General features: G+C 49.7%; 1 protein-coding gene across 5 annotated transcripts in view; it reads left to right on the top strand.

Moving 5' to 3' along the window:
- The first annotated feature begins 2,001 nt into the window (after positions 1–2,001).
- Positions 2,002–23,480, top strand: part of HIP1 (huntingtin interacting protein 1) — a 121,189-nt gene continuing 99,710 nt past the window's right edge. For all 5 annotated transcript variants that reach the window (XR_005124332.2, XM_037506848.2, XM_037506853.2 and 2 more), the window contains exon 1: positions 2,002–2,157. Coding sequence is in view for 4 of the 5 variants with exons in the window: in XM_037506848.2 (XP_037362745.1) it covers positions 2,038–2,157 (120 nt within the window). In the remaining variant the exon portion in view is untranslated. The remainder of the gene's footprint in view (positions 2,158–23,480) is intronic.

Here is a 23,480-nt window from a genome sequence, read left to right as displayed (position 1 = left end):
ATCACCTTTACCCTAAAGCTTCCTTTGGTTTGTTCAATGGGACACACTAGTGGGAAACCACTGGAGAGAAAGAGAAATTGGGGCCAGTGCCAGGGACTGGTTTTCTGCCTAAGGCCACCGGTCTGGTCAGGTGTCTCCTATCCCATAACTAGAGCGCAAATGGGCCCAGTACAGCCCCCTCTCCTTGTCTCTTCTGGTCTAGGGCTGGTACAGTCTCCCATTGTTCTAATTCCTAGGTGCTTCACTGTCCCTGTTGATCCCCTTAAACCAGGCCACATCATTGTACCTAGTTCCTTGTTCAACTCTCAGCCCTTCCAGTATGCAATCCCTTGACAGGCCCAAACACTGCCCAACACAGCCCTCATCTATTTATCTCCCAATAGACCCCAGAGTTTATGGATACCCCTCCGTGGGGTTCTCCCCTCTTGACCTGTCTTCTGTCTCCTGTCCCTCCTCCCCTGGCTTCTCTGTCACCACCCACCCACCCACCCAGTGGCCATGACTATGTTGGGCATTGCTGTCTAAGACAGAAATTAGCTCCTCTACCAGCTCTCTGCCTCACTCCCTCCTCAGTTAATGTCATTTCCACCTTCCCTCAAAGTCTGGAAAACAAGGTGACAGCTAACCTCTTCCCAGAGGAACCCATAGGGGGCCACTCCCAAAGCGTCCCATGTAAACACGATTTAAACAAAGGTGAGACCAGTGTGTTCCTCTGCAAATGTAGCCTCAAGACAGTTCCCCCCTTTCATCTGACACCCTCCCTAAACTGACCCCACAGCTGCCCCCTCCCTAGTCCCATGAGCCTAATCACACAACCTCTCCGAGGGCTGGCGGCGCCCACAGGACTTTCCTTCCACTGCGGTGCCCGCACTCATGTCCCTCACCTGCTGCTGGGCCCGCGCCTGGCATCCTGTCCACACACGGCCAGCCCAGCGAAGCACAGGTTCCAGCAAAGCCTCCAGCGCCTCCCTCTGCCTGCCAAGGCCACCCCATCTTTATTCCTCTTGAATGTGAGAATTTTATCACCATCCCTCGAAGTTTTTAAAATGTCTTTACTTTGACTTTCATAACTATTTAAACACACTCCGATATTGGCGATTAACGGAAAACTCAGCATCTCCGCTGAGGCGCACCCGGCCCTGGGCCATCCCGCTCCCAGGCGGCGTCCGGGCGGGGCGGGGGCCGCGGGCGGAGAGACTGGGGTTCCAGCCGGGAACACGTTCGGGCCCGGCCAGACGATGAGCGGTTCGGAAAGAAGGTGCCGGTGGCTCCCACTGGCCCAGCCCGGCGCTCCCGGGTCCGCGATCTTTGCGGGAGGACGGGGAGGGGCGCGGGCGGGGCGGGGCGGCGCGGGGGGCGGGCGCGGGGGGGGGCGCAGGCGGGGGACGGGGGCGCGGGCGGGGCGCGGGGCGCGCGGGCGGGGGGAGGAAGCCACGGCCGGGCGGGGCCGCCACCCGCGAGGGCCAGATCCCGCCGACCCGACCCTTCCCCGGGGGGCCTGGGCAGCGCCTCTCCGGGGCGGCCGCGCTCTCTCGCCCCCGGTCCGAAAGGCGGCAACAGGATATTCCCAGGGGGCCGGACTCCCCGCGAGAGGCCCGGCGCCGGGACCGCGCGACCCCGCACCCCGCCGGGACTGGCCGCGCCCCCGGCGGGAGGGCCCCGCGGGCGGGCGCGGGGGGCGGCGCGCCGGGCGTCGGGGGAGGGGCGTGCGGGGGCAGCTCGGGGCAGCGGCGGGGCCCCGCCCCCGCCGGGGTGGTGGAACCCGGTAACGGACAGGCCTGCGGGCCGGTCACCGCGCGCCTCGCGATCCCGAGGGCCCAGGGGGCGGGGCGAGCCGGGGGTCTCCGGAGGGGGCGGGGCGGGGCGGGGGCGGGCGGGGAAGCCTCTGGGCGGGGCCTCGGGAGAGTAGCAGCTCTCCCAGCCAATGGGGGTGAAGCTACCCCTGTAGCGCCGGATCCCAGCGGGTAGGGCGGGGCGGGCGGCGCCGTGGGGATCCCGGGGCGGCCGAGGGCCCCTGACTCTGGTCAGCGAGGCGACATGGACCGGATGGCCAGCTCCATGAAGCAGGTGCCCAACCCCCTGCCCAAGGTGCTGAGCCGGCGCGCGGTCGGCGCGGGGGTGGAGGCGGCCGAGCGGGAGAGCTTCGAGCGGACTCAGGTGAGAACCGGGGCACCCCGGGCGTGCGAGGCTGGGGCACCCGAGAGGCGCGGTGTCCGGGGGACAGGAAGGGAGGCGGAGTCCGGCGGCCCGGGGAAGGATCCCGCAAGGGGGCAGCGAGAGAGGGCGTCCGGGGCGCTGTGCGGGCGGTCCCGGGAAGGTCGGGGACCGGCATCCTCGCCCGCCTGGGGGAGAGGCGAGGGCGCCCCGGGGAGCTGGCAAGATCCGTGCGGCGAGGCCGGAGGGGAGCTGGTCCCGGCGAAAGCTAGGCTGGGGACAAGGGAGGTAAGGGAGGAAGGAACCGAAAAGGAGACGAGTGGAAAGGGTGCCCCTAGGCCAGGAAGGCGCACTGGCTGGGCACTTGGAGAGGAAAGTGGGTGCTCAATTTGGGATGTGAAGAGCGGGGAACCCTTTCCTCCCTTGGAGATTGCTTCCGATTGCATTGACAACCCCTCCTGTCCCCCCATCCCTAATACCCCCTTCCTGGTGCCTCTTGCTTGGCTCAAACGACCCCCAGCTGTCGGCCCCTCTGAGGCCGGGCCGAAGAGGTCTGAGCTATGAGAAGGAATGTAGGAAATGCGAAGTGTGACTAGCTTGGAAAATGACTAGGGGGTGGGGGGCTGGAAGAGGGGGCTGGCCAAGGGCAGGACTTGAGGCTCCTGGCCAGATAGCCCCACTGCTGGTCTGGACAAGCTGCCCAGTGATGGGTGCCCAGACCCTGACTTGGGGTTTTGGTTTCAACCCCCAAGATGTGCCTGACAGCTAACAAGCAGCCTGCCCTATTTGTGCAGCCTGACCAGGGCTGGGGGCCAAAATTCCTCAGTGTCATCAACAAAAAGCCACAATCCATTTTTACCTCAAGAGTCTTAATGCCTGCTGTATTGATTTGACTGAATAAAGCTGACATGTTTATGGTGTTCCTCAGCTCGTTTGTATGCAAAATCCATTTCAAAGGATGCAGCGCTTCTTTTAATCCCGGTGCCAAAGTTGTAAGGGCAGATTTGTTCTTCACTCCTATTCTCAGAGTGGAGCCTTTGACAATCCAGCAGGGCCTCCCTGCCAGTCTGGTCACCCTGCTGTGTTCTGCCATGTCTCCCAACACAGTATCATGTGAGGGAAGAGCTTGGGTTTTTAGAAAATCCTGTGAGGACCTGACTCAGTGTTCTTTATTTGGAATCTTGCAAAGAATCACCCCTGGGGACTTCATCCGCCTCTTTCCTGGCCTGTGGCAGGTGTGTCTGTGTGATGTAAGTAGGGAGGTCCCCTCCTGCGTCATCCTGACCCAGGCAGGACGGAAGAGATGGCCACTCCTCCCTCCCAAGGTCCAGGTGGTTTGAGGCTTATCCTCTGGCTTTGCGGACAGGACGGCTGAAAAGGAGGAAACTTTCTGTCCATCTGCCCTGGGTGGTACTGCCTCAACTAAGCTGCCTAATCACATGAGACTTCTTACTCCAGGAAACAGTGTGAATTTCCGTTTTTTTCCAATGGAAAAGGAAAATAAATTGGTGTTATTTTTATGGTAACCCATTGCATCTAGTCTCAAATAAATGAAAACTGGAGCAAAAGAGAAATACGCCTAAGACTTTGACCCATTAGAGTGATAGAAATTAGGTTTGTGAAAGTTTCCACCCATGACTGACTCCCCTAGCTATCCAGAGACAGCCCAAGAAGGACAGTCTAGGTCAGAGTTTTCCAACATTTTGCATTCTGTGAAACACTTGTAATTGACCAAATTTTATCTAGTGGCTGTTGGGGGTGTGAGGGGGGAGTGATGTGGGGTGGACCAGAGCAGAAAAAGAGTTTTCCTATTGTTCAACCTCTCAGGGTGCTAGGAGTTGAAGAAAAAGAAAAAGGAGCAATCCTACAACTTACTATTAGTCTGTCTCCGAAAATTTATCTGTCAAGTGTATTATGAGATATAAAAGTGTGTTAGGAAAAAAGTTTAATGAGTTAAGAGACCATGAGAATCAGCCAAGGTAATAATAACTATAACTAATTACTGTGTTTGATATTGTTCTCAGTATTCTATTGTATTACCTTTTTAATCTTAAGAGACCTGTGAGGTGGATATCAGTCACATTTTACCTTGAAGAAACTGAGACACAGAGAGGTTAAGTAACCTGCCCAAGGACACACAGCTGGTCCTAACTTTAAGCTCTGCCTTGAATTGCCTCTGAGTATTGGGCAGAGCCCTGGCACTGGAACTAGAAGAGGTTTGAGTTTTATATCCAGGTACGTGGACAGGTTGTGCGACCTCTGCTAAATGAACTTTTCTAAGCCTTGGTTTCCTTTTTGTAAAATAAAGATAATAGTTCTATCACAGGTTTATTGTGAGGTTTAAATTGAATAATATGCATGAAGGCACTTTATAAACTGGAACACTATTTCAATGATTATTGCTATAATCTGACTGGGGAGATGAGACATAAGAGAGCAGAAGTGTAATAGCACAAGCTGTGATTAACTCTTCAGTAGAGGAACAGAAGAGTTACTAGGTAATACGATAATTACCAGGAGCTCCTGCTAAAGTACAGGCTGCAGGAACAGGAAGAGGTTGGGAGCCCTCACCAGTGACCGAACCGCCTTTCAGCTTGAGTTAGTACTTGCTGCATGGGATAGAGGGAATGGGGCATTCCAGGAATGGGTAATGGCACGAAGAAGAAACGTCAGGAGATGGATGAGGATGAGACCCATTGGTGGAGGTGGTGATAGGAGCAGAATTGGCCGCTCGCTCCCTTAAATTGCCTCTCCCTTGTACGGTTGCCATTTCTCTGTGCTGTGCTTGGTAAACTCTGCGCTTCATGAGGGCAAGGCTGTGCCTTGCTCTTGCCTGTGTCCTTAAGATGCCTGAGATTGTGAGGCATGCGCTGCTTCAGGGAGGGTAGGAAATGACTGATTAGCTGCTGTAGCGGAGCCCTGGCCTGCTGGGTGTGTGAGTACCTCAGCTCTGGTCTAGAGGGGACACCTGTAAGTGATATTTTTCCTAATCATGTCAAGTTTGCTCCTGGTCTGGCCTCTGTCTGAGCTCTGCTCCAGGTTCATCAGAGGACCCTGATTTCCCTTCCTTCCTCCTGGCCAGGTTAGCGTCTTAGCTGCCTCTATCCTCAGACCTGCCTTGTCTCTGCTCTCCTGCTGGCCTCTTCCTGGAAGCTTTCCCTCGCCATCTCTCTTGGCACCCTGGCACTTCACCTGGCTCTGTCTCAGGGCCCACCTGTCACCATCCCCATCTCCAGCCAGACCTTTGGTGTGTCCCCCACCCAACCCATCGCAGACCACTTGCAGGCTTTAGGGAAATGAAAAGTAGTTCGTGCCCTCAAAAAAAACCCTGCTCAGATAATGACACCTTGCCCTGGAGCACTTTAGAGCTTATAAAGCATGTGGTGCCATCATTGAGTGAAACGGGGGCCAGGTACTCTTGTCCTCACTGTACAGATGTGAGCTTGGTAATTTTTCCAGGGTCACCAGTGAAAGGGCAGTGAGTGAAAGGGTCAGGGTTCAAACCCAGGGCTCCAGGCTGCAACTCTCAGGCTCCTTCTATCACATTGGGTGATTCTGGAATGACCCAGAAGGGCTCCTGCTCCAAACAAATAAAATACCCTGTTGGCATTTACTTAGCTGGAAAATGGTTCTCTCTAAGCCTTGTTTCTTTTCTTGACATCCTTTCAGGGAGCATATACCATGGAGGGGACACAGAGCTGAGTACGATAGAGAGACCCACCCAGAGGAGCTTGTAGGTCAGCAGGGAGGAGGAATGGCTGCTGATGCTGTGGTGGGGGCTTCTTTACCTGGTGGGCAGAGGACCCTCAATGCCAGGGCTGCGGGCGCTGTTAGCCACATAGCTAGAGTCAGGGCCTGCGTCTCAGCCAGAGCCCCTAGTCCTGTACACACTGCGGTTTTGCAGCTCTGCTCCGTGAGGGCTGGGATCGAGGGGAGGACAGGGCTATAGAAACAAAGATGAACCCTTCCAGAGTCACATGCTCTTGAATGGTGAACCCCACAGAGTGTAGGATCCTAGGAAATCATGCACTAGGAAGAGCCTGGAGACTTGGGTTCTGGAGAGAAAGAGATGGGAACAGATAATTGTGTGAGGGTCTTCTGGGTATGACAACATGCTAGGCGATTTATAACCATTATGTTATTTAATAGTTCAGGCTCAGAGAGGCCAAGTGACTTGTCCAAGGTCACACAGTGAGTAAACATTGAAGCCAGGGCTTCCAAGTCAGCTGACCGAGTCCTGTTCTCCATATTTAAGTTGGGAGGGTGTTTCTCCCATCTTGCTGATGATCTTCAGCACATGCTCGGCCTTCGATTCACCAGCTGGAAGGCTTGGGGGTTGCACTAAAAGGTAACAACATCGTGGCTGCTCAGGATGGTTTCTTAGATAAAAGGTGTCCTCCTGTCCCCTCCTTGCTCCCTTAGTTGGTGTCCATTACCTTGAAGGGTGTGCAGAGCTTTCTGTGTGTTCGGGCTGTTCTCTTCTAGTGTCCTCCCACCGTGCTCATGACAATAGGCTGCTTTAAGTGTACGTTCCTTGTGCCAGAGGTGATGGTCTTCTGGGGCCACTCCTTTCAATTCTAGCCTCATATTTAGGGAGTCTAAGCTGTTTTACAGATGAGGAGGTTGAAATTAGTGGGTTATTCTTAAGCTCAAGATTCTGAAGTGAGTGACGGCCGGGACTTCAGCCCGGGGATCTCCCCGCAGAGCCTGGCTTTCCACACTTGCCATCTCTATGGCACTACCTGGCCCTTCCCACTCTCTTCCTTCTTCCTGACAGTTGGGGTTCCCAGGGCACTGTCCTCACCCCACTTCTCCTTTATCTCCTGTCTACTTCCCCTGCCCTCCCTTCCATCTGATGGTTTCTGTTCTCAACTCCATGATGCCAAATACCCACATCTCCCTCCTGACTTCCCAGTTGTGTGCCCACTTCCCATTGGACTTCTGCCCCATCCCCCAAGCCATCCCCCAAACTTGGGCATCCCAGCCTCTAAAGGCCCATGTCTAGCCATTGGTCCCCATCATCTCCCTGGTGTGGTGCTGAAGCCTGCCCCCCACTTGTCCTTGCAGCCGCACTCTGTTCTGTGACGTGTTTCGTATCTATCCCTCCTTGCTTTGCTCCTGCCTTTATACCTCCTGCCTTCATTGTTGTAATCTCATCTGCCCCTCAAATAGCCTGGTGCCAGATGGATTATCCCCAGGCTCAGCGCTGCTTCTGTAACTCCCTTTTATCAAGAAGCTCTGCTGGCTCTCCACAGACTGTGTGTGATATGACACTCTCAGGGTCCCTTTCCTGTTCAGGGCTGAACTTACGCTGCGCCCCACCGCCCGACAGCCCCCACAGCCTGGCCCCTGCTGGATCATGTCTTCAAGTGAGCAGGGGCCCTTAGCTACTGTATGTCTCTTTCATTCAGCCAAGCCCACTTCTTGGCTTCCCTTCCAGACTGTCAGCTCTGGGAGGCAGGATCTGGGCCTCAGTGCCTAGTAGGCCCTTGCGTGAGGCAGACGCTGGGGCCTGTTTGCCAAATGTGTGAGTGTCAAACAGTTGGATGATCTACAGGGGGCCTGGGTGCTGCAGGCAAGTCCCTGCTTGCAAAGTACTTTTCCTTTGCACCATTTGGAGATTCTCCCTCTGTCTCCTTTGATTTCTCTAGTGATTAATTCTTGCTATGTGCCTGCTCTGTGTGCCAGGCCGGTGCACCCAGGATGCCAGGGAATCCCTGCCCAGCTCCCTGAAGAGAGAGCCTGCAGAGTCTAGAAACAGAATTAGGGCTCAAAGTCAATAATTTGCATTTCTGTGAAGTTCAGAACATTTTTTTTTAAAGATTTATTTATTTATACAAGAACCAGGGTACAGGCCAGATGCATGTGAGGGTGAGAGGATTCACCAGAGACAGAGCGGGCAAAGAACAGGCACACTGACAAAATACAGTGCTAAAGGGAGCAGCGGGCGAAGCAGGAGAGGTCTGCTGCGCCATGTGGGAGTGTCGCCGGCCGGCGGGGATCGAACCCACGCTGTAGAGGCTGCGGACAGCTTCACAGCGCGGTTCTCAACTGCCTGCACCACCAGGGGAGGCCCAGGTTCAGAACATTGTATAAACATTCCTAAACCATGGTCTGGGCCTTCCCAGGGCATCTTTCCGGCACAAGTGCAACCTTTCCAAGCTCAAAGATCTTACTAGCAAAGAGAGTAAGTGTTCCAGGCACCTGGATGTGGTGATGGCAGTGGCCGGGCCGGGCGCAGCAGGGCATGGGGATGGTAAAGTGAAGATACTATCGCAGGAAAGCTCTCCCTGGAGAATGAAGAAATCTAGCTCTGCTACTGATTTCTCATTTGAGATGAAGGGGCTGGAAAATGTTTCTGCAGATCCTCTAGGTCTCAAATACTTTAGCTTATAAAATCCCTATAATATAGCAGGTTTTCCACTTGGACTAAGGACATGAAAAAGGATGTGTGTTTCTTCTGAGCTCTCAGCTGCTCTCTGAAAAAGTGTTTCCAAATGCCCCTGTGTGTGGGCTGAGGTCCGGGTAGCAGTGAGGCGGGGCTCACGAGAGGATGGTGTATACCTTAGGAAGAGATGGGCAGTGTCCCTGTGGGCAAGGAGACTAGATTTCTAGCCCCACTGGGGCACTGGAGGGATTCCTTGCCTGGCACTTGTGGGAGCACCTATGCGTACTGTTTCACGCCCCCATCCACTGGCCCACTTACTTACTACCTCAGGACAAAGTGCGGAGGAGATCTGGGTGGGTTGCAGGGCACAGCCTGGGGTAGTGGCAGGGCAGGCTGGCAGCCAGTGCTTCTCTTGCCTCAGAGGATTGATGGCCTGGAGAGATGCCCACCTAGGAAAGTGAGCTTGTCAGCCCCACCCCCTGACAGGGTGGGGGCTGCTTCCTGTTTTCCTGCCTGCACAGGCAGGGAGGAGTCCTGTTCCCAGCTTGTGGGCTAGTACAGTTTGACACTGTGTGGGGAGCAGGATGGGGATTTGAGGTGTCCTCTGAGCCAGACAGTTGGAAGAGGGAGCAGAATTTTCTTGGATCTGAAAGGTTACTGCCGCCACCTCTGCTATTAGCACAGTGGGACGGCTCAGGAAGCTGGCCTGGGCCCTTCAGGAAGCCGGCCTGGTTGACTGCCTCTAGCTTAACAACAGCGAACACTGTGCGCAGTTTATAAAGTACTTTTACACTTCACCTCTTTTCGGCCATGAACAACCAGGCAGTAAGTGATCACAGTCAGGCCTTGGTATGGATGCTGAGTCCCAGAGAGCTCAGGTGACTTGCCTGGGAGAATTCAGGAAGGGACCAGCTGAGACTTGAACCCAAGGGATCTGTTCTCAAATGTACTTCTCACACCTGCCTTCAGAGTTGAAACTTGGTCTGGGACTGGTCACTTAGAAAGTTACAAAAATTTGATTTTTCTAAATCTTTTCCAATTGACTTACTTGGACATTTGTGATTCCTCACAGAAGACTTTTGCAACACATGTAACCACCAAAGGACCTGTATCTAGAGTATGTAAAAAACATATGCAGATAAGAATAAAAACAAGAAGTATAACTTCACAAGAGGGTAGACAAATGGCCAAAAAACATATGAAATGTTTCCCACTTCATTAGTAGTCAAGGAAATGCAAATTAAAATGAGATACTACTATATATCCATCAGGATGGCTGAAATAAAAAACAAAACAAAACCCGACAGTGCCAAGTGTTGACAAGGACGTGGATCAATGAAGATGTTCATGCACTGCTGATGGGGCTGTGCACTGGTCCAACCACAATGGAAAACAGTCTGGCATAATCCTAAAATTGCAGATTTGGACACTCAATAACCAGCAACTCCTCTGCTAGCTAGCTGTCCAACATGTGCAAAGAGGATATTCATAATCATGTTTTGTAGTAGACCCAAACTGGAAACAATGCCCAGATCCATCAGCTGTAGGTGGATTAATAAATTGCAAGATAGGCTTTCACTGGAATACTACACACCAATGAAGATGAATATATTTGATATATTCAGCAGCATGGATGAATTTTACAAACATAGTGTTGAGTGAAGTAAAGGTAGATCCAAAAGGACTCTTTCTGTATGCATCCATTTATATTAGGTTCAAAAAACAGGCAAAGCAAACTAGTATTTGGAGATGCTGTTCAGCTGTAAAACTGTAAAGATGGAAGGGATTGGTTACCATAAAATTCAGACTGAGGTTATCCTTGGGTACAGAGGTTAGTGATTGGGAGTGTACGCAAGGGGGATTTTTTTTTCCTTCTTCCTTTATTGAAGTAACATTGGTTCACATATGATTTAGGGGAATAGGTTCAACCCTCCCCAAGATATGTTACCACACCACCTCCACCATCAAAGTGACAGAGCCCTTTACCCTAGGTTGTTGGGCCACTTGGGCTGCAAGGGGATACCTGAGTTCCTGCTGTCATTCTGCTTATTGACCTGGCTGGTGGCTTATGATCATTCATTAAGCAGTGCATTTTTATTTTGTGCAGCTTTCTATATTTACATTCTATTTCAGAATACAAAAGGTTTAAAAAAAACTCCTCCCAGGGAGTAGGAGAGTGTCTTGAGGAGGCTAAGAACCTGCCACTTATGTATCCACCCACCCTTTGAGGCTGCTCTCAAATGCAGCCTCCCCCGTGGTAGCACTTCTAATGCTGCCCTGGAACTGGGAAGCTTTTGATTTATGAATCATGCATATGCAAGCAGCATATTCCAAGCACTGCTGTGACATGTAACTGTGAGGCTGAGACCTATCATTAGCCCACACTTAGCATGTTGCCTTTGGCTTCCATTCATCTCTGTCTTGTGTCTACCTCCCTTGGTGGCAGACCGGTCCCTGTGCCTCCCTCAGCTCCAGCATCTAGCAGAGGACTTTACACCAGTAGGGCTCAGGGTATGTGTTGATTACAACATAAATTAGGTAATTAAAAGCACTCAAAGAGAGTAGAGAAGAAAGTGTGTCTCCAGGTTTTGTTTTTGAATAAAACCAAAGACCTAGATGGTGGAGCTCTGGAACACGTAACCTCAGGCTTGACTATGTTCCAGAGATTTAGATTAAGTTATGCATAATGGGGCCACAATAAAGCACTATGGATTCCGGAAGCTTAGGGACTGTTACCTGGGATCATTCCCACAGTGGTTTTTGCGGTCTCTGCCTGCGTGTCCCTAAGGTCAGCCCACAGTGATACTTCTTAGGTAGGGTGGTGCTGTGTACTCTGCCTGACTCCTCTGTTGGTTCCCCCCTCCCTTACTGAACTAGAAGCAGATGGCTTCTCTGGTTTTCCTTGGGTCTGTCTTTTTTTTTTTTTTAAAAAAGATTTATTTATGCATGCATGCAAGAGCTGGGGTACAGGCTAGAGGTGTGGGAGGTGAGAGGATTCACCAGAGACAGAGTGGGGAACAGAACAAGCACATTGACCAAAGTACACTGCTGAGGGGAGCAGCGGGCGAGCCAGGAGAGGTCTTCTGTGTCATGTGGGTTGCTCCCTGGCCAGCCGGGGAATGGAACTCATGCTGCAGTGGCTGCGGACAACTTCATAGGTTGCATCTTAACCCCTTGAGCCATCAGGGAGGCCCATTCCTTGGTTCTATCTTGTTGGCTGCTACATTCTTCTCTCCTACTTTCCATAACCCTTCAGGAGACACACAGGCATAAGCTGCACAGTTTCTACTCTGAGCAAGACCCAGCCAACTCCTCTTAGTGACCGGTCAGCCCTGGGCTCTCCCTCTCTGGACTTGGCACATAGTAGGCATTCAAAACAATATTTGTGGGCTTCCTTATTCTTCTTTGTAACCTCAGTTTCCTGGCCCTGAGTACCTCTGGATAAGGGTTTGTGGAATAAGGGGTCAACTGTCAAGGGTGAAGGACTGAAGGAGCACCAGCCATGTGGGATCCTGCTTCTAAACTCTGAGCCCCAACGCACTGGCCCTGAATCTGGAAGTGAGAGAGCAGGATGGGAATCACCAAGTGGGCCCCTCAGGAAACCAGCTCTCTGCCCTAACTGTGGGCAGTTCTCAGGCGACTTGAATCAGCTTCCTGACTCATGCCTGAAAGCAACTTGAGATCTCCTGTCCCTTGAGGGGACCTCCCTGTATAGTCTAGGCTCATGTGCTGCGAAGAAAATCCCAGCATGCCTAAACCTGAACTTCACCTGCTTCCACAAACCTGGTCACTCTTCCATGTTCTTAGTGTCAGAGAATCTCAGTGGATGGCCATTCCAATGAGTCTTCTTGGCACAGCTCTCTGCAGCCCTGAAGCTAGTTATGAGGACCTACTCTCTGTCCCCTTGATTGCTCTCCATATCATTCCCACTTCTACTTATTGCAGTGCCCAAGTGGCCTTCCTGCCCTGCTTCTCTACCCATATGAAATCTAATTTCTTCTTGGCTGTCAGAGCTCAGGTTCAAAAGGTACAACTGCTTGTATCACTCTATGTTTTAAAAACCTCTGTTTTGTATAACTCTCAGCTGAAACCCAAGCTCATTGACATGGATAGCACAGAGCCAAACCTTGCCAGCCCTAACGTCCTGCCTGTCTTCCTGCAGTGCAGCCCCCCAGTCCTCTTAAGGTTCGCCCGATGCGGCCCAGTGCTTCACTCTTTTTCCAGGGTCTGCCATTCTTTTCTGCCTAGAATGCCTTCCCCCACTTTGCCCAACTGCCAAACTCTTCTTCATCCTTGACGTCCCTCCTCTGATGGCCCCTCCTCTGGAAAGTTTCCACCACTCTTCCAAGCAGATATATTTGATGGTATTTCTATGTCCTGTGGTTTTGTCATGCCGTGTGTCATACTATGCTTATCTGGGTCTCTGTTCCACACTGGAGTGTCAACGTCCCTGGAGCCTAGCCTTCTTGGTGGGCCTCCCCACCCCAAGGCAATGCTTAACACCTAGTAGGACCTCTGTAAATGTTCATTGAATGAACTAATGATGCATGCTAAGAATCTGATCACTTTATTTAATCATTGCTATAACAAAGACTGGAATAGGTCCAATTCTCACTTTACAATAGGTGCCCAGCCCAGAGGTCAGTATATTTGACTTGAAACATATTGGAATGAATTAAAAGATTTGGCAATATTGGTACAATAATGGTGAACATGTTTTAGCAGTGGAGAACTCCATGGGAGGGACATATTTACAGAGAAAGGCTCCCATGGCCAGTCCTGGTACTCCCAGAGCCAATGAACTGGGAGCCAGTAATTGCCATTCATGTTCCACCAATGGGCTGATGGATGTTCTTTCTGTGACTCAGAGGGTGAAATGGAATGCAGTAGACAGAATAATACCCTCTTCCCTCCTCAACATACCCACCTGTGCATGTGTTATAACATGGTTAAAGGACCTTTGCAGATGAAATTAAGAACCTTAAGGTAGAAGGAGGAACCTGGAATCTAATCACAGAAGCTCCTTTGCCTGCAAGCAGAAGAGAGATGTGGCAGAGGGGAAGTCAGAGAAATTCCAAGCATGAGAAAGGTTTGAACATTGCTGGCTCTGAGACTAGAGACCCACATGCACAGACCCAAGGGAGGCCTCTAGGAGCTAAGGGTGGCACCTGGCTGGCCACTAGCAAGGGCATGGGCACCTCCCTTCTCTAATTGCAGGGAAAGGATTCTACTAGCACTGGAATGAACCTGGAAGCAATATTTGCCCAGAGCTTCTAGTAAGGAAGGCAGCCCATTGATACCTTGATTTTAGCCCAGTGAGACGGTGTTGGCCTTCTGACCTATAGAACGGGTAGATGATCAGTGGGTGTTGTCTTAAGCTGCTAAGTTTGTGATAATTTGCTTCCGCAGCAATAAAAGCTAATACAAGATGATAACAGGTAACTCGTGCTCCAGGGCAGGAGGCCTGATGGAGCCCAGGCCTGGCTGCACAGACAGGCCACCCTTTCAGACCTAGTGGGACAACACTGTTATTTCACTCATGCCTGTCATCACCATAAAGAACACACTGGATTTCCACACTTGGCACTTATTCACACACGTTTTATCCTGGAAAAACAATTCCGCAGCCTGTTCAAAACATTCTTTCCTGCTGGGCCATGGAGTTCTTTGGTGCAGTTCCAAGTTTGAGGATCACAGATATAATTTACTTAACCTTAAAAGAATCTTTTTGATCAAGTGCTGTGCTGTCTATTAAGAAAGGCGGGTGGGAAATCCCAGTGTTACTGTGGGATCATGGAAGTGTCTCTGATGCAGAGAGAGCTGATTTAAAGTCAGGAAGCAGAGGTGGGACTAAACCGGTGGCTTCCCTCAGGGTGGGCCTGCTGTGTCCTGATCCTCACAGTGGTGGTCTGGAATGGCCTGGTATTCCTGGGCTTAGCTGCAGAGCAGCCAGGAGCTTGGGATTAAGAATTGGGAAACCTTGCTTCTCCATGGGTCTCTCTGTTCTGCGATGGTCCTGGTCTCTACAGACTTTTAGTCAGGGTTTATAAAATGAGGGATTGGATGAGATTGCACAAAGGATTAGAGAATCCATGATTCCATGAAAGGGCAGTTCCTGAGGGAACAGTTGCTGACAGCCTTGTGACAACACCTGACCCTGGTTATGCCAGGTTTGCCGTCCTGATTCTTAGCTTTGGATGATGAATTCTGTTTGGCTTTCCCCTCTCTATGCTCTCTATGAGACCTTTCCTCTTCAGTTTCTGTGGGCAACTTTTTTGGTGTTTGTCAGATGGGCCTATGCCCCCCTCCCAAAAAAAATGACCTCCCAAAGTCACTTACTCAGAAAACTTACCCACCGAGAAGCCTTCACAGTTGGTCAATTCTGCCCAGGCACCGTTTCCTGCCTTCTTTGTAGTTTGGCCAGGTGCTTCTGCACAGGCTGAGCACTGCACGACTGGGGGGGGGGGGGGGGGAGGGCGGGGGGGGGGCGGGGGCTATCATCTGATCCTGATCTTTTTGATATTAGCGCATTAGGCCTTGGTTGTAACATATAACAAAGATAGTTTACCAGAAAAACTCTTTGACATTAAATCAAAGGCCCTATGGAAGTCTGAAATGATACTGTTGCAGTAAGTCTGTGACCCAATCTACTGAATCTTACACGACTTAGAGAATGTTAGCACTAGAAGGGATAGGAGAGATTCAAACTGGCAGCGGCAGATATTATTTTCAATTCTTTTTTTTTTTGGGACCCTCGCCGGTGGCCGGGGAACGAACCGGCGCTGCAGAGGCTGCGGGCAGCCCCGCAGGCCAGCGCTCAACCACTGCGCCACTAGGGGAGGCCCTTATTTTCAATTCTTAAAATAATTTTCAAAATAATAGCCAGGATGTAAACACTGGTTAGGTTTTCCACAGGCTTCACCACTCCCTGTTGTCTCTCACTGGCCTGCTTCATGCATTGACCTGACCTCCCTAGTTCTTGTTATCTGAGGTGTCGCCTCTGCTGCAACCTAGTTTCTTAGAGGAAAGTGAGGATTAGAAAAGAAAAACTGCTTACCCAGGGTCCCTACTGAAAGTTGGTGCCTGAATTTGAGGCAGACATAGCCGTGTCTGGGCCCAGGTTGTGCTGCAGTCTATAGAGTTTGTGAGTAGGGACTTTAAAGCCAGGCAGCTTACCAGCTATTGGTCTCAGGCAGACTGCTTAACAGAGACACTGGGGGCCATAAGTTAATTTGCATCAGTGAAGTAGAGATCTATTGAAAGAGTATTTACAGTCATAAAAATACCTACCTGTTGAAAGGATTAAATGACAAAATGTATGAAAAGCTCTTACCACATTGCCTGCCATGTAGTGAGCACTCAAAAATAGCAGCTAATTGTTATTCTCTTCCTAGTACTTGCTAACACCTAGGTTTTAGGGGCTAGAGTACTATTTGGCACAGAGCAGGCACAGGGCCGTTGGATCAGTAAATGAAAGGGTCCTGCTGTCCTGGTTTGTCTGTACCCTGAAGCCTGAGTTGAGGATCATCTAACTGAAGACATACACTGGGTGGTCTCCCCCACCTTCTCCACAGCCCCCCGACTTCAAGTACCTGTTTGAGAGGACAGTGTGCGGAGCTGAAGGAGGAATTACTGTGAGGCGGGGGGGGGGGGGGGGGGGGGGGGGGGTGTTCCCTGGGCCGCGACCCGAACGTACTGGCCTGCCTCTGCATAGCGCCTTGGTGTACTGTCTGCTTGGAGGAGTCGGCATTTCTGGTTCTAAGGCCCCTCAGGAAAGAACTTGTGGCACAAGATTGGCTCAGATATGACTGCTCAGATGACGGAGGGCATGCAGCGAGCATTGTCCAAACTGGAATGGCTAGGCCTAAAGCAATGGGAGGGGAGAGCACTGGCCCTTGAGTCAGAACAATGAGGGTAGGTCCAGGATCTGCTCATTACAAATTGTGGGATTTTGTTTTTATTAAAGGTAGACATGGGGCTTCCCCTGGTGGCGCAGGCAGTTGAGTGCAGCGCTGTGAAGCTGTCCGCAGCCTCTGCAGCGCCAGTTCGATCCCGACTGGCTGCCGAGGGTCCCACATGGTGTAGCAGACCTCTCCTGTCACGCCCGCTGCTCCCCTCAGTAGTGTATTTCATCAGTCTGCCTATTCTGTTCCCTACTCTGTCTCTGGTGAATCCTCTCACCCTCCTGGGCATCTGGCCTGTACCCCGGTTCTTAAATAAATAAATAAATAAATAAATAGATAGATAGATAAATCTTTTTTTTTTTCCTTAAAAAAAAGGTAGACATGCACACAATTACAAGAGTTGGATAGTTACAGACTGGTAACTCAAAGCTAGCAGCCCCCAGCTGTTTCCTGCTTCCCAGAAACAAACAGTTTCAAGTCTTTAAACTGCTTTCTTATAACCTTTCTTATGAACCTGCCATTAGGGACAATAGAGATGGAGCTTTCATTGACACATCCGCTCCCTCCACCCCCATGACCAACACTTTCCCTCCTGGCCATCTAGACACTTCTAACTCTGAATTTGGTGTCAGCTTTACCAGGAGCTGTAACTGCTGGGGCACCTGCCCTCAGTGTACTGCCATGCCTTCTCCCCTGCTTACACTTGGGTTACTCCTGGAGCAGTTCATGGTCTTTGTTTGCTTGGTTCTGTGTACTTGTCACTGATTTATCTGCCCCTCTCTCTCCAAAGTGCCATCACCACTTAACACAGTAGGTGTGTGTCCCTCTTGTCATCCTGGGGTCAAATGAGAATATGGACGGGCAGGGACTAAGTAAGTGAGGACTCAAGGATGATGAAGACTCGTGATGACAGTTGCTGTCTGGAGCTTTCTTCCTTGACCTCCAAACTGGAAAGTACTTCTGGGGCACATGATAGGACACTTTGCTGTACACAGCAGGGAGTGAGGCAAATCTAACCCAGGCTAAATAGCGCCTTACAAACATGTTTATAGGGCCATAAGAAATCTGGATCAACTCATAAATGATGTAGCCATGGCTTATTATAAAGTCAAATCTGTGATTGTTTTTGCCCATCACCTTAATGTAATCACTAGAATCCATCAGACAAACACAAACTGAGGGATATTCTATAAAATAATCAATTTGAACTTGTCAAAAATGTCAAGGTCTCATAAGACCAGGAAAGGCTAAGCCTTTGTCACAGACAGGAGGAGACTAGGGAGAGGTGACAGCTAAAGGCCCAGTGGAGTCCCTCCTTGGAGCCTGGCACAGGAAGAGGACAGTAGTGGGAAGACCGTGAAAGGGGAGCGAACACTGTGCTGGAGTTAATGGTAGGGTCCTGAGGGGCGTCTCTCTTAGTTGGGTTGTTTTTCCTGTGGTTACATAAGATGTTAGTTAATATAAGGGGAAGCTGGGCAAAGAGGTACAGGAACTCTGTACTATTTTTGCACTTCTTCTGAAAGTCTAAAATTATCTAACTGAAACTTTTTTTTAAAAAAAAAGGATGGCATGTAACTTGGCAAACCTGAGTCAGGGCAAGTGAACATGCCTTCCCTTGCTCCCTTGGGTCATCCTGGGGACACTGCAGAACCCCCACGCAGAAGGACCAGACAGGAGGGAAACAGTCCAGGCTGTCTCCAAGGAGGGAAAAGGTCTGCAGCCCACTCCAGAGAGGAGCTGCTCCTGGGCCTGGGCCTTGGAGGTGGATGTGGTGTGGAACCTTTCCCCCAGGTCCCTCTGAATTTCCTCCAGCCTCCACCTGTGTAGTGGGCCACAAAGTTAAGCACTTTGCAGTCAGACAATCTTAGTTCCAGTTCCAGTTTTGTTACTTACTATCTTGTGGGGACCTTGGGAAAGTTACTCATTTGTAGTATGGGATCATGTGCTGACATCTGGGTCCACTGAGTGGGTTGAATGAAAAGATCCAGGGCACTGGCTGGTATAGGTGGTGTGTCCCTTCTCCCGATGTCATCCCCATGACCCCAGTGGGAGTGCCCCCACCCTGCAGGTTCCCCTGGGATGGCCTGCATGCCACAAGTCTGTGTGTCCCATAACTGAGAGCTCCTGTAGACCACTGGGCTTTGCACACAGGGAGCAGTGCTTGAGGGAGGGAGGGAGGGAGGAGAAGAGAGAGAGGGAGGGAATGAATGAATGAATGAATAGATGCTGGGGTTTCCTCTCAGAAAGAGGACTGTGTACCACATATGATTTTTGCCCCAAATGGCTATCCCGGGCAAGCTGCTCTCCAGAATGACTTTACAAGTGTTCAGGCCAATGGTACCCTTTTTATTGTGATTTCCATCCCTCTATTTTGGGCGCCAGTCACCCATCAGAAAAGGCAAATAGCTCCTTTTCTTTCACCATCTGAACATCTCAAGCTTTAAAGCTGTTTGTCATCACCTCAGACTTCTCTGGGCCTCTCTCCTGTTGCTGAGAATTTTTTGCCACAGGAAATCAGGCTCATTTTAAGGGCCAAATAGTCACTAAATATAGCCTTCCAGCACAGATATTTAAAGAGCTACGTTGATGATGTTACGTCTGAACACAGAAGAAGGGAAAGAAAATAACTCTTTTTCCGGAAAGAAGAGTGAAGTCACACCAGTTTTCTGTGGGTCTGCCGGGCACGGAGCAACGGTGTGGCGTCATGTCTCAATTAGGGACTCACAGGATGTTTGTCACCAGTGTGGGCTTCGATTCCTGTTGCCAGGCAGTTATTTCTTGACAATTCCTTCTTGTCTCTCTTTAAAAATACCTCCCACCCCAAGTAGTGGCCTTGGACGAGTGGTGTCCTTCCCACCAGCCCAGAGAGCAGCGCTCAGGGAGGGGCCTGGGCCTGCCTCACCCCCAGGGGCCAGCCCACCTCCAGGAGTCTCACCCACCCCTTACTTTCGGGTGGCATCTTTGTCTCCCAATTGCTGACTGATGAGCCGCAGGTGACACAGGTGGAAAGAGTGGGAGGAAGCCCTGGGGTCGTTGCTGGGGAAAAGTCAGCAGCAAAGGGTACAGAGGCCAGGACACAGTTGGTGGGGGGGTCAGTTATGCTTCCCCCTGCTCTGATGACATGCTCAGGGGCAGGGCTTTGGGGTGAAAGCTTTATGGGATGGCACTTTTTGGAGGGGGCTTTGATGGAGGCAGGGGGCTTACTTTCCTCTGGCCTCCATCTTGAGCTTCGTTGGCAGTCAGGATCATGTCGAGAGAGAGAGAGAAAGTTGGTGCGATGATATTTTTGTTTCTCAAATGCTCCTAGAATATATATATATATATATATACACACACACAGAAAGAGAGAGAGAGAGAGAGAGAGAGAGAGAGAGAACTACGAACTTCTTTAGGAATTCTTTTAAACTTCCTCTGGGGATGAACTCAAATCTCTTTTAAAGAGAGACTTAGTAGCTCTTTCTGTGAGAAACTGTGTGCTGTGAACCTTAGTCTCTGTGTGATGTGTGAAGATGTCTTCATTTTACCCTCTTGTTTGGTGACCAGTACACAAACATCAATGAATGCTAGTACTGAAAACCCTTTGCAATGTAGTTGCCACACTTTGTTGAAGAGTTTCTCAACCCATGTTCCAGCTTGAAAATTGGAACATTCTGTCCACAGGCAGAGGACGCCAGAGCTCAGAATCTTCCAGTATAACTAACTCTTAAACCCTTTGTGAGGAACACCCTGGTGACACAGGATGTGATGGTTAACACGTTGTAGCCACAGCATCTTAACAGGTTTTGGGAAATCCAGAACATCCTTTGCAAGATATATTGCCACAGATAGAGTATAATTCTGATATGGAGACAAAAGACCACGTAGAAGACACACAGACAACTGTAGTAGAGGAAAACTACAATGTGAAAGGTGGGTCATCCAAATGACTCTTGTTCAGGTTGTATTAGAGGAGTTTTTATAATGTCCTTCATAGTCTGTGGAAAGTTTCCTTTACATCAAACAGCATCCCTTAGTCCAGGGTTCCACTAGTTTCTGCTTAAACTGAAATTAACCAGTACATGATTTTACCTCTTAAAAAGGCATTTGAACTTATTTTAAAACGTGTGAAAACATGAGATAAAGTTGGATTCCTTGCTTTAAAAAAATGTTTCTAGAACTCTAGACAGTTGGCAGAATCATAGAAGGATATATGAGAACGAATGTAAGGACGGGTCTGGGACGTCTTTGTTTCCCACTGCATCTGGGCCTGAAATACCCTTATTTATTGACACGGCAACAGATGGGTGAAGTGGCCACATGCATATGTCTTCTTGGTGGCCCTTCTCTGCCACTTTCTCTTGCTTCCTTTCCCCCTTTTGTGAAGAATTTTTGTTCAGATTTTCATTAGCTGACTACTTGCTGCGCTTGAGTGGGCGAAGGGAGTTCTCATTGGTGTCTATTTAGCAGAATTGACTTTCCTTCTTTCCTTTCTAGATGCAGATAGTGGCTGGGACACAGTGTGTGTGCTGGGGGTCAGGGGCAGCTCTGTGCCCTGTGGGCCCCAAAGCTGGCAGCCTGGACATTCACAGCTAGGATATAAGATGGAGGTAGAATAGTAAATGGGACAGGATAAGGGTTCTGCTGCCTTCTGACAACACCTCTTTTTCTTTAGCAATTTGAAGCTATTATTCTATTGTCTTCAGGTACCTAAATAGTCTAACTTGTCAATCCCCTCTGGATAATCTACCTTTCTCTCTGATGGCATTTACGATTCTTTCTTTTCTTTTAATGTGGTATACCGTGTTCACTGGATGTTGTAGTTTATTGTTCTTGGGACCTCTTTTAGCTTTCTTTTTTTAAGATTTATTTGTTTATGCAATAGAAGAGCTGGAGAACAGGCCAGAGGTGTGGGGGGGTGAGAGAATTCACCAGAGACAGCGTGGGGAACAGAACAGGCAGACTGAAGCACACTTTTGAGGGGAGCAGCGGGCGAGTCAGGAGAGGTCTGCTGTGCCATGTGGGTCGCTCCCTGACTGGTCAGGGGATTGAACTCATGCTGCAGTGGCTGTGGACAGCTCCGTAGATTGCGTCTTAACCCCTTGCGCCACAAGGGAGGCCCAGCTTTTACTCTAATTCTGGAAAATTCTCAGCAATTATCTCTTTGATGGTTGTCTTTGATTTTTTTTTCTTTATTCTCCCTTTTGCAATTCATTGTGGAATGTCTTGTTCTGTTCTCCATTTTAAAAATTTCTCTTTTATATTTCCTGTCTACTTTTCTTTCTGTTTTCATTCTAAGTGAATTTAGAATGAATTTTCACTTGTTCTTCTCAGAGTCACCCATTTCCTCAGATTTGTCCTATTAGTTGTGTCTAAACTTACTCTTAGATTTCTAGGATTTCTCTTTGGTTCTTATTAAAACTCATTTGCTTTTTTCAAACTATAGCATTTTGTTTTTGCCATGTGGTTTCTATTCTTACTTCGTCTTATTGAATGTTTTAAATATTTTTATTTTAAAGTCCTTTTTAAATTCCTGGAGTATTGTGTTCTCTTTGTTGAATCTGCTCTTTGCATAGCCTCTGGTTTTCCCGGTATCTTTTGCCATCTTGGTCAGCTTTGGTGGAGATTATATTTGGTGCCTCCTGTAAAAGGCTTATGTTGTGGAGGTAACCCTTAGGGCGCTTGTATAGTTGCCTGTGCCAGGCCCTACAGGGATCACTAGTTCCAGATCAAGTTTTATATAATTCTTCAGGACAGGGAAATATAGGGGTAAACAGGTAAAATGTAGGATATTCACATCAGTGAGGGGCTACAAAGGTGCTCCCTACCAGGAGCACAAAGCCCTGTGGGATTTTTTTCACATCCATCCCAAGCACCTTCTTAGTTTTCCTCCTATTTGTCTTTAATTTCTGCAGAGGCTATATTTTGGATGGCTGTGTGGATGTTAAACTCCATGTTGGTCCACCAACAAATGTATCTTTGAGGGCTTGTTCTAAGTGACAGACCCTCATGGAGCCTCTGCTGGTCCCTCGAGGGCAAGGGTCCTGCTGTATTCTTTGGCTTGCTCTGCAAAGGTTTGTCATGGTTCTGGATAAGTGGGCTAGCTGGAATGTCTGCCCCCACAGCAGTCATCATTCAACAGATAAGGTTTCTCAAGCTTCCGCAGTGCCAGGCGCCAGGATTCAGGAATGAATCAGACTTGATTGCTGAGTTCACGTAGCTCCTAGACCCACAGAAGAATGGGTGGGCTGACCAGTCACTGCAATCCGTTAACCATAGAAGAGGAGGATGCCAAAAAGGGTAGGAGGAGCCTGAGAAGGAGGATTAACTGTCTCAAGTTGCATATTAAAGGGCTCAGGGCCCCACTGTGGCTTGCAGTGATTCTAAACCTGACAGCTGTGGAGAAAAGAAGAGAAGCTCAGTGCAGGCTGGAGAAGCCCAGACAGCTTCCAGGGGCAGGTGGGCCTGGAGGAAGGTGTGGAGGGCAAGGGGTGCAGCTGAGGGACAGAGGGGGGCAAAGTGTGACCAGTAGTGCAACAGGGAAGATGTAAGCAGAGGCCGCAGACTGGCGTCCCAAGGGCTGGATTCTTTTGTGGGCTTGTTTTGTTTGGCCCACACAGTGTTTTTTAAAAATTGGAACTTAATGTCTTTATATGGAGAACACGCTCTTTCCTTCACCACAGTTTTCATCATTCCCACTTGCGTCCCTGATCTGCCTAGACACATTTATGGAACCCTGGGGCCCCGTCTCTAGTCACTGAAAATCTGGGAGAATCAATGGGAAAAGTCTTAGAATTAAGAAGCAAGTCAGTATAAGGAATACAAGTCCTGGAAGCAAGATAAATAAAATCACTCATATATTTTCCTAGGGGTCAGAACCATCTTGAAAGTATAATGGAAAACAGCTCCTAATTGCCACAACAGCAAGACCACAAAATATCTTTATAAGACTCCGTGAAGTCTCCAATCACTCACTCCCAATGGATTTTATTTCAAATAAAAATTTTTATTTATTTATTTTAAAATATGTAATACATTCACTTGATTCCTATATATAT

The sequence above is a fragment of the Talpa occidentalis genome, unplaced genomic scaffold, assembly GCF_014898055.3.
Source record: "Talpa occidentalis isolate TD23 unplaced genomic scaffold, MPIMG_talOcc4v2.1 talOcc4.12, whole genome shotgun sequence".
Classification (NCBI taxonomy): Eukaryota; Metazoa; Chordata; class Mammalia; order Eulipotyphla; family Talpidae; genus Talpa; species Talpa occidentalis.
Note: the sequence above shows the minus strand (reverse complement) of the source record. Positions and strands in the feature narration are given on the sequence as shown.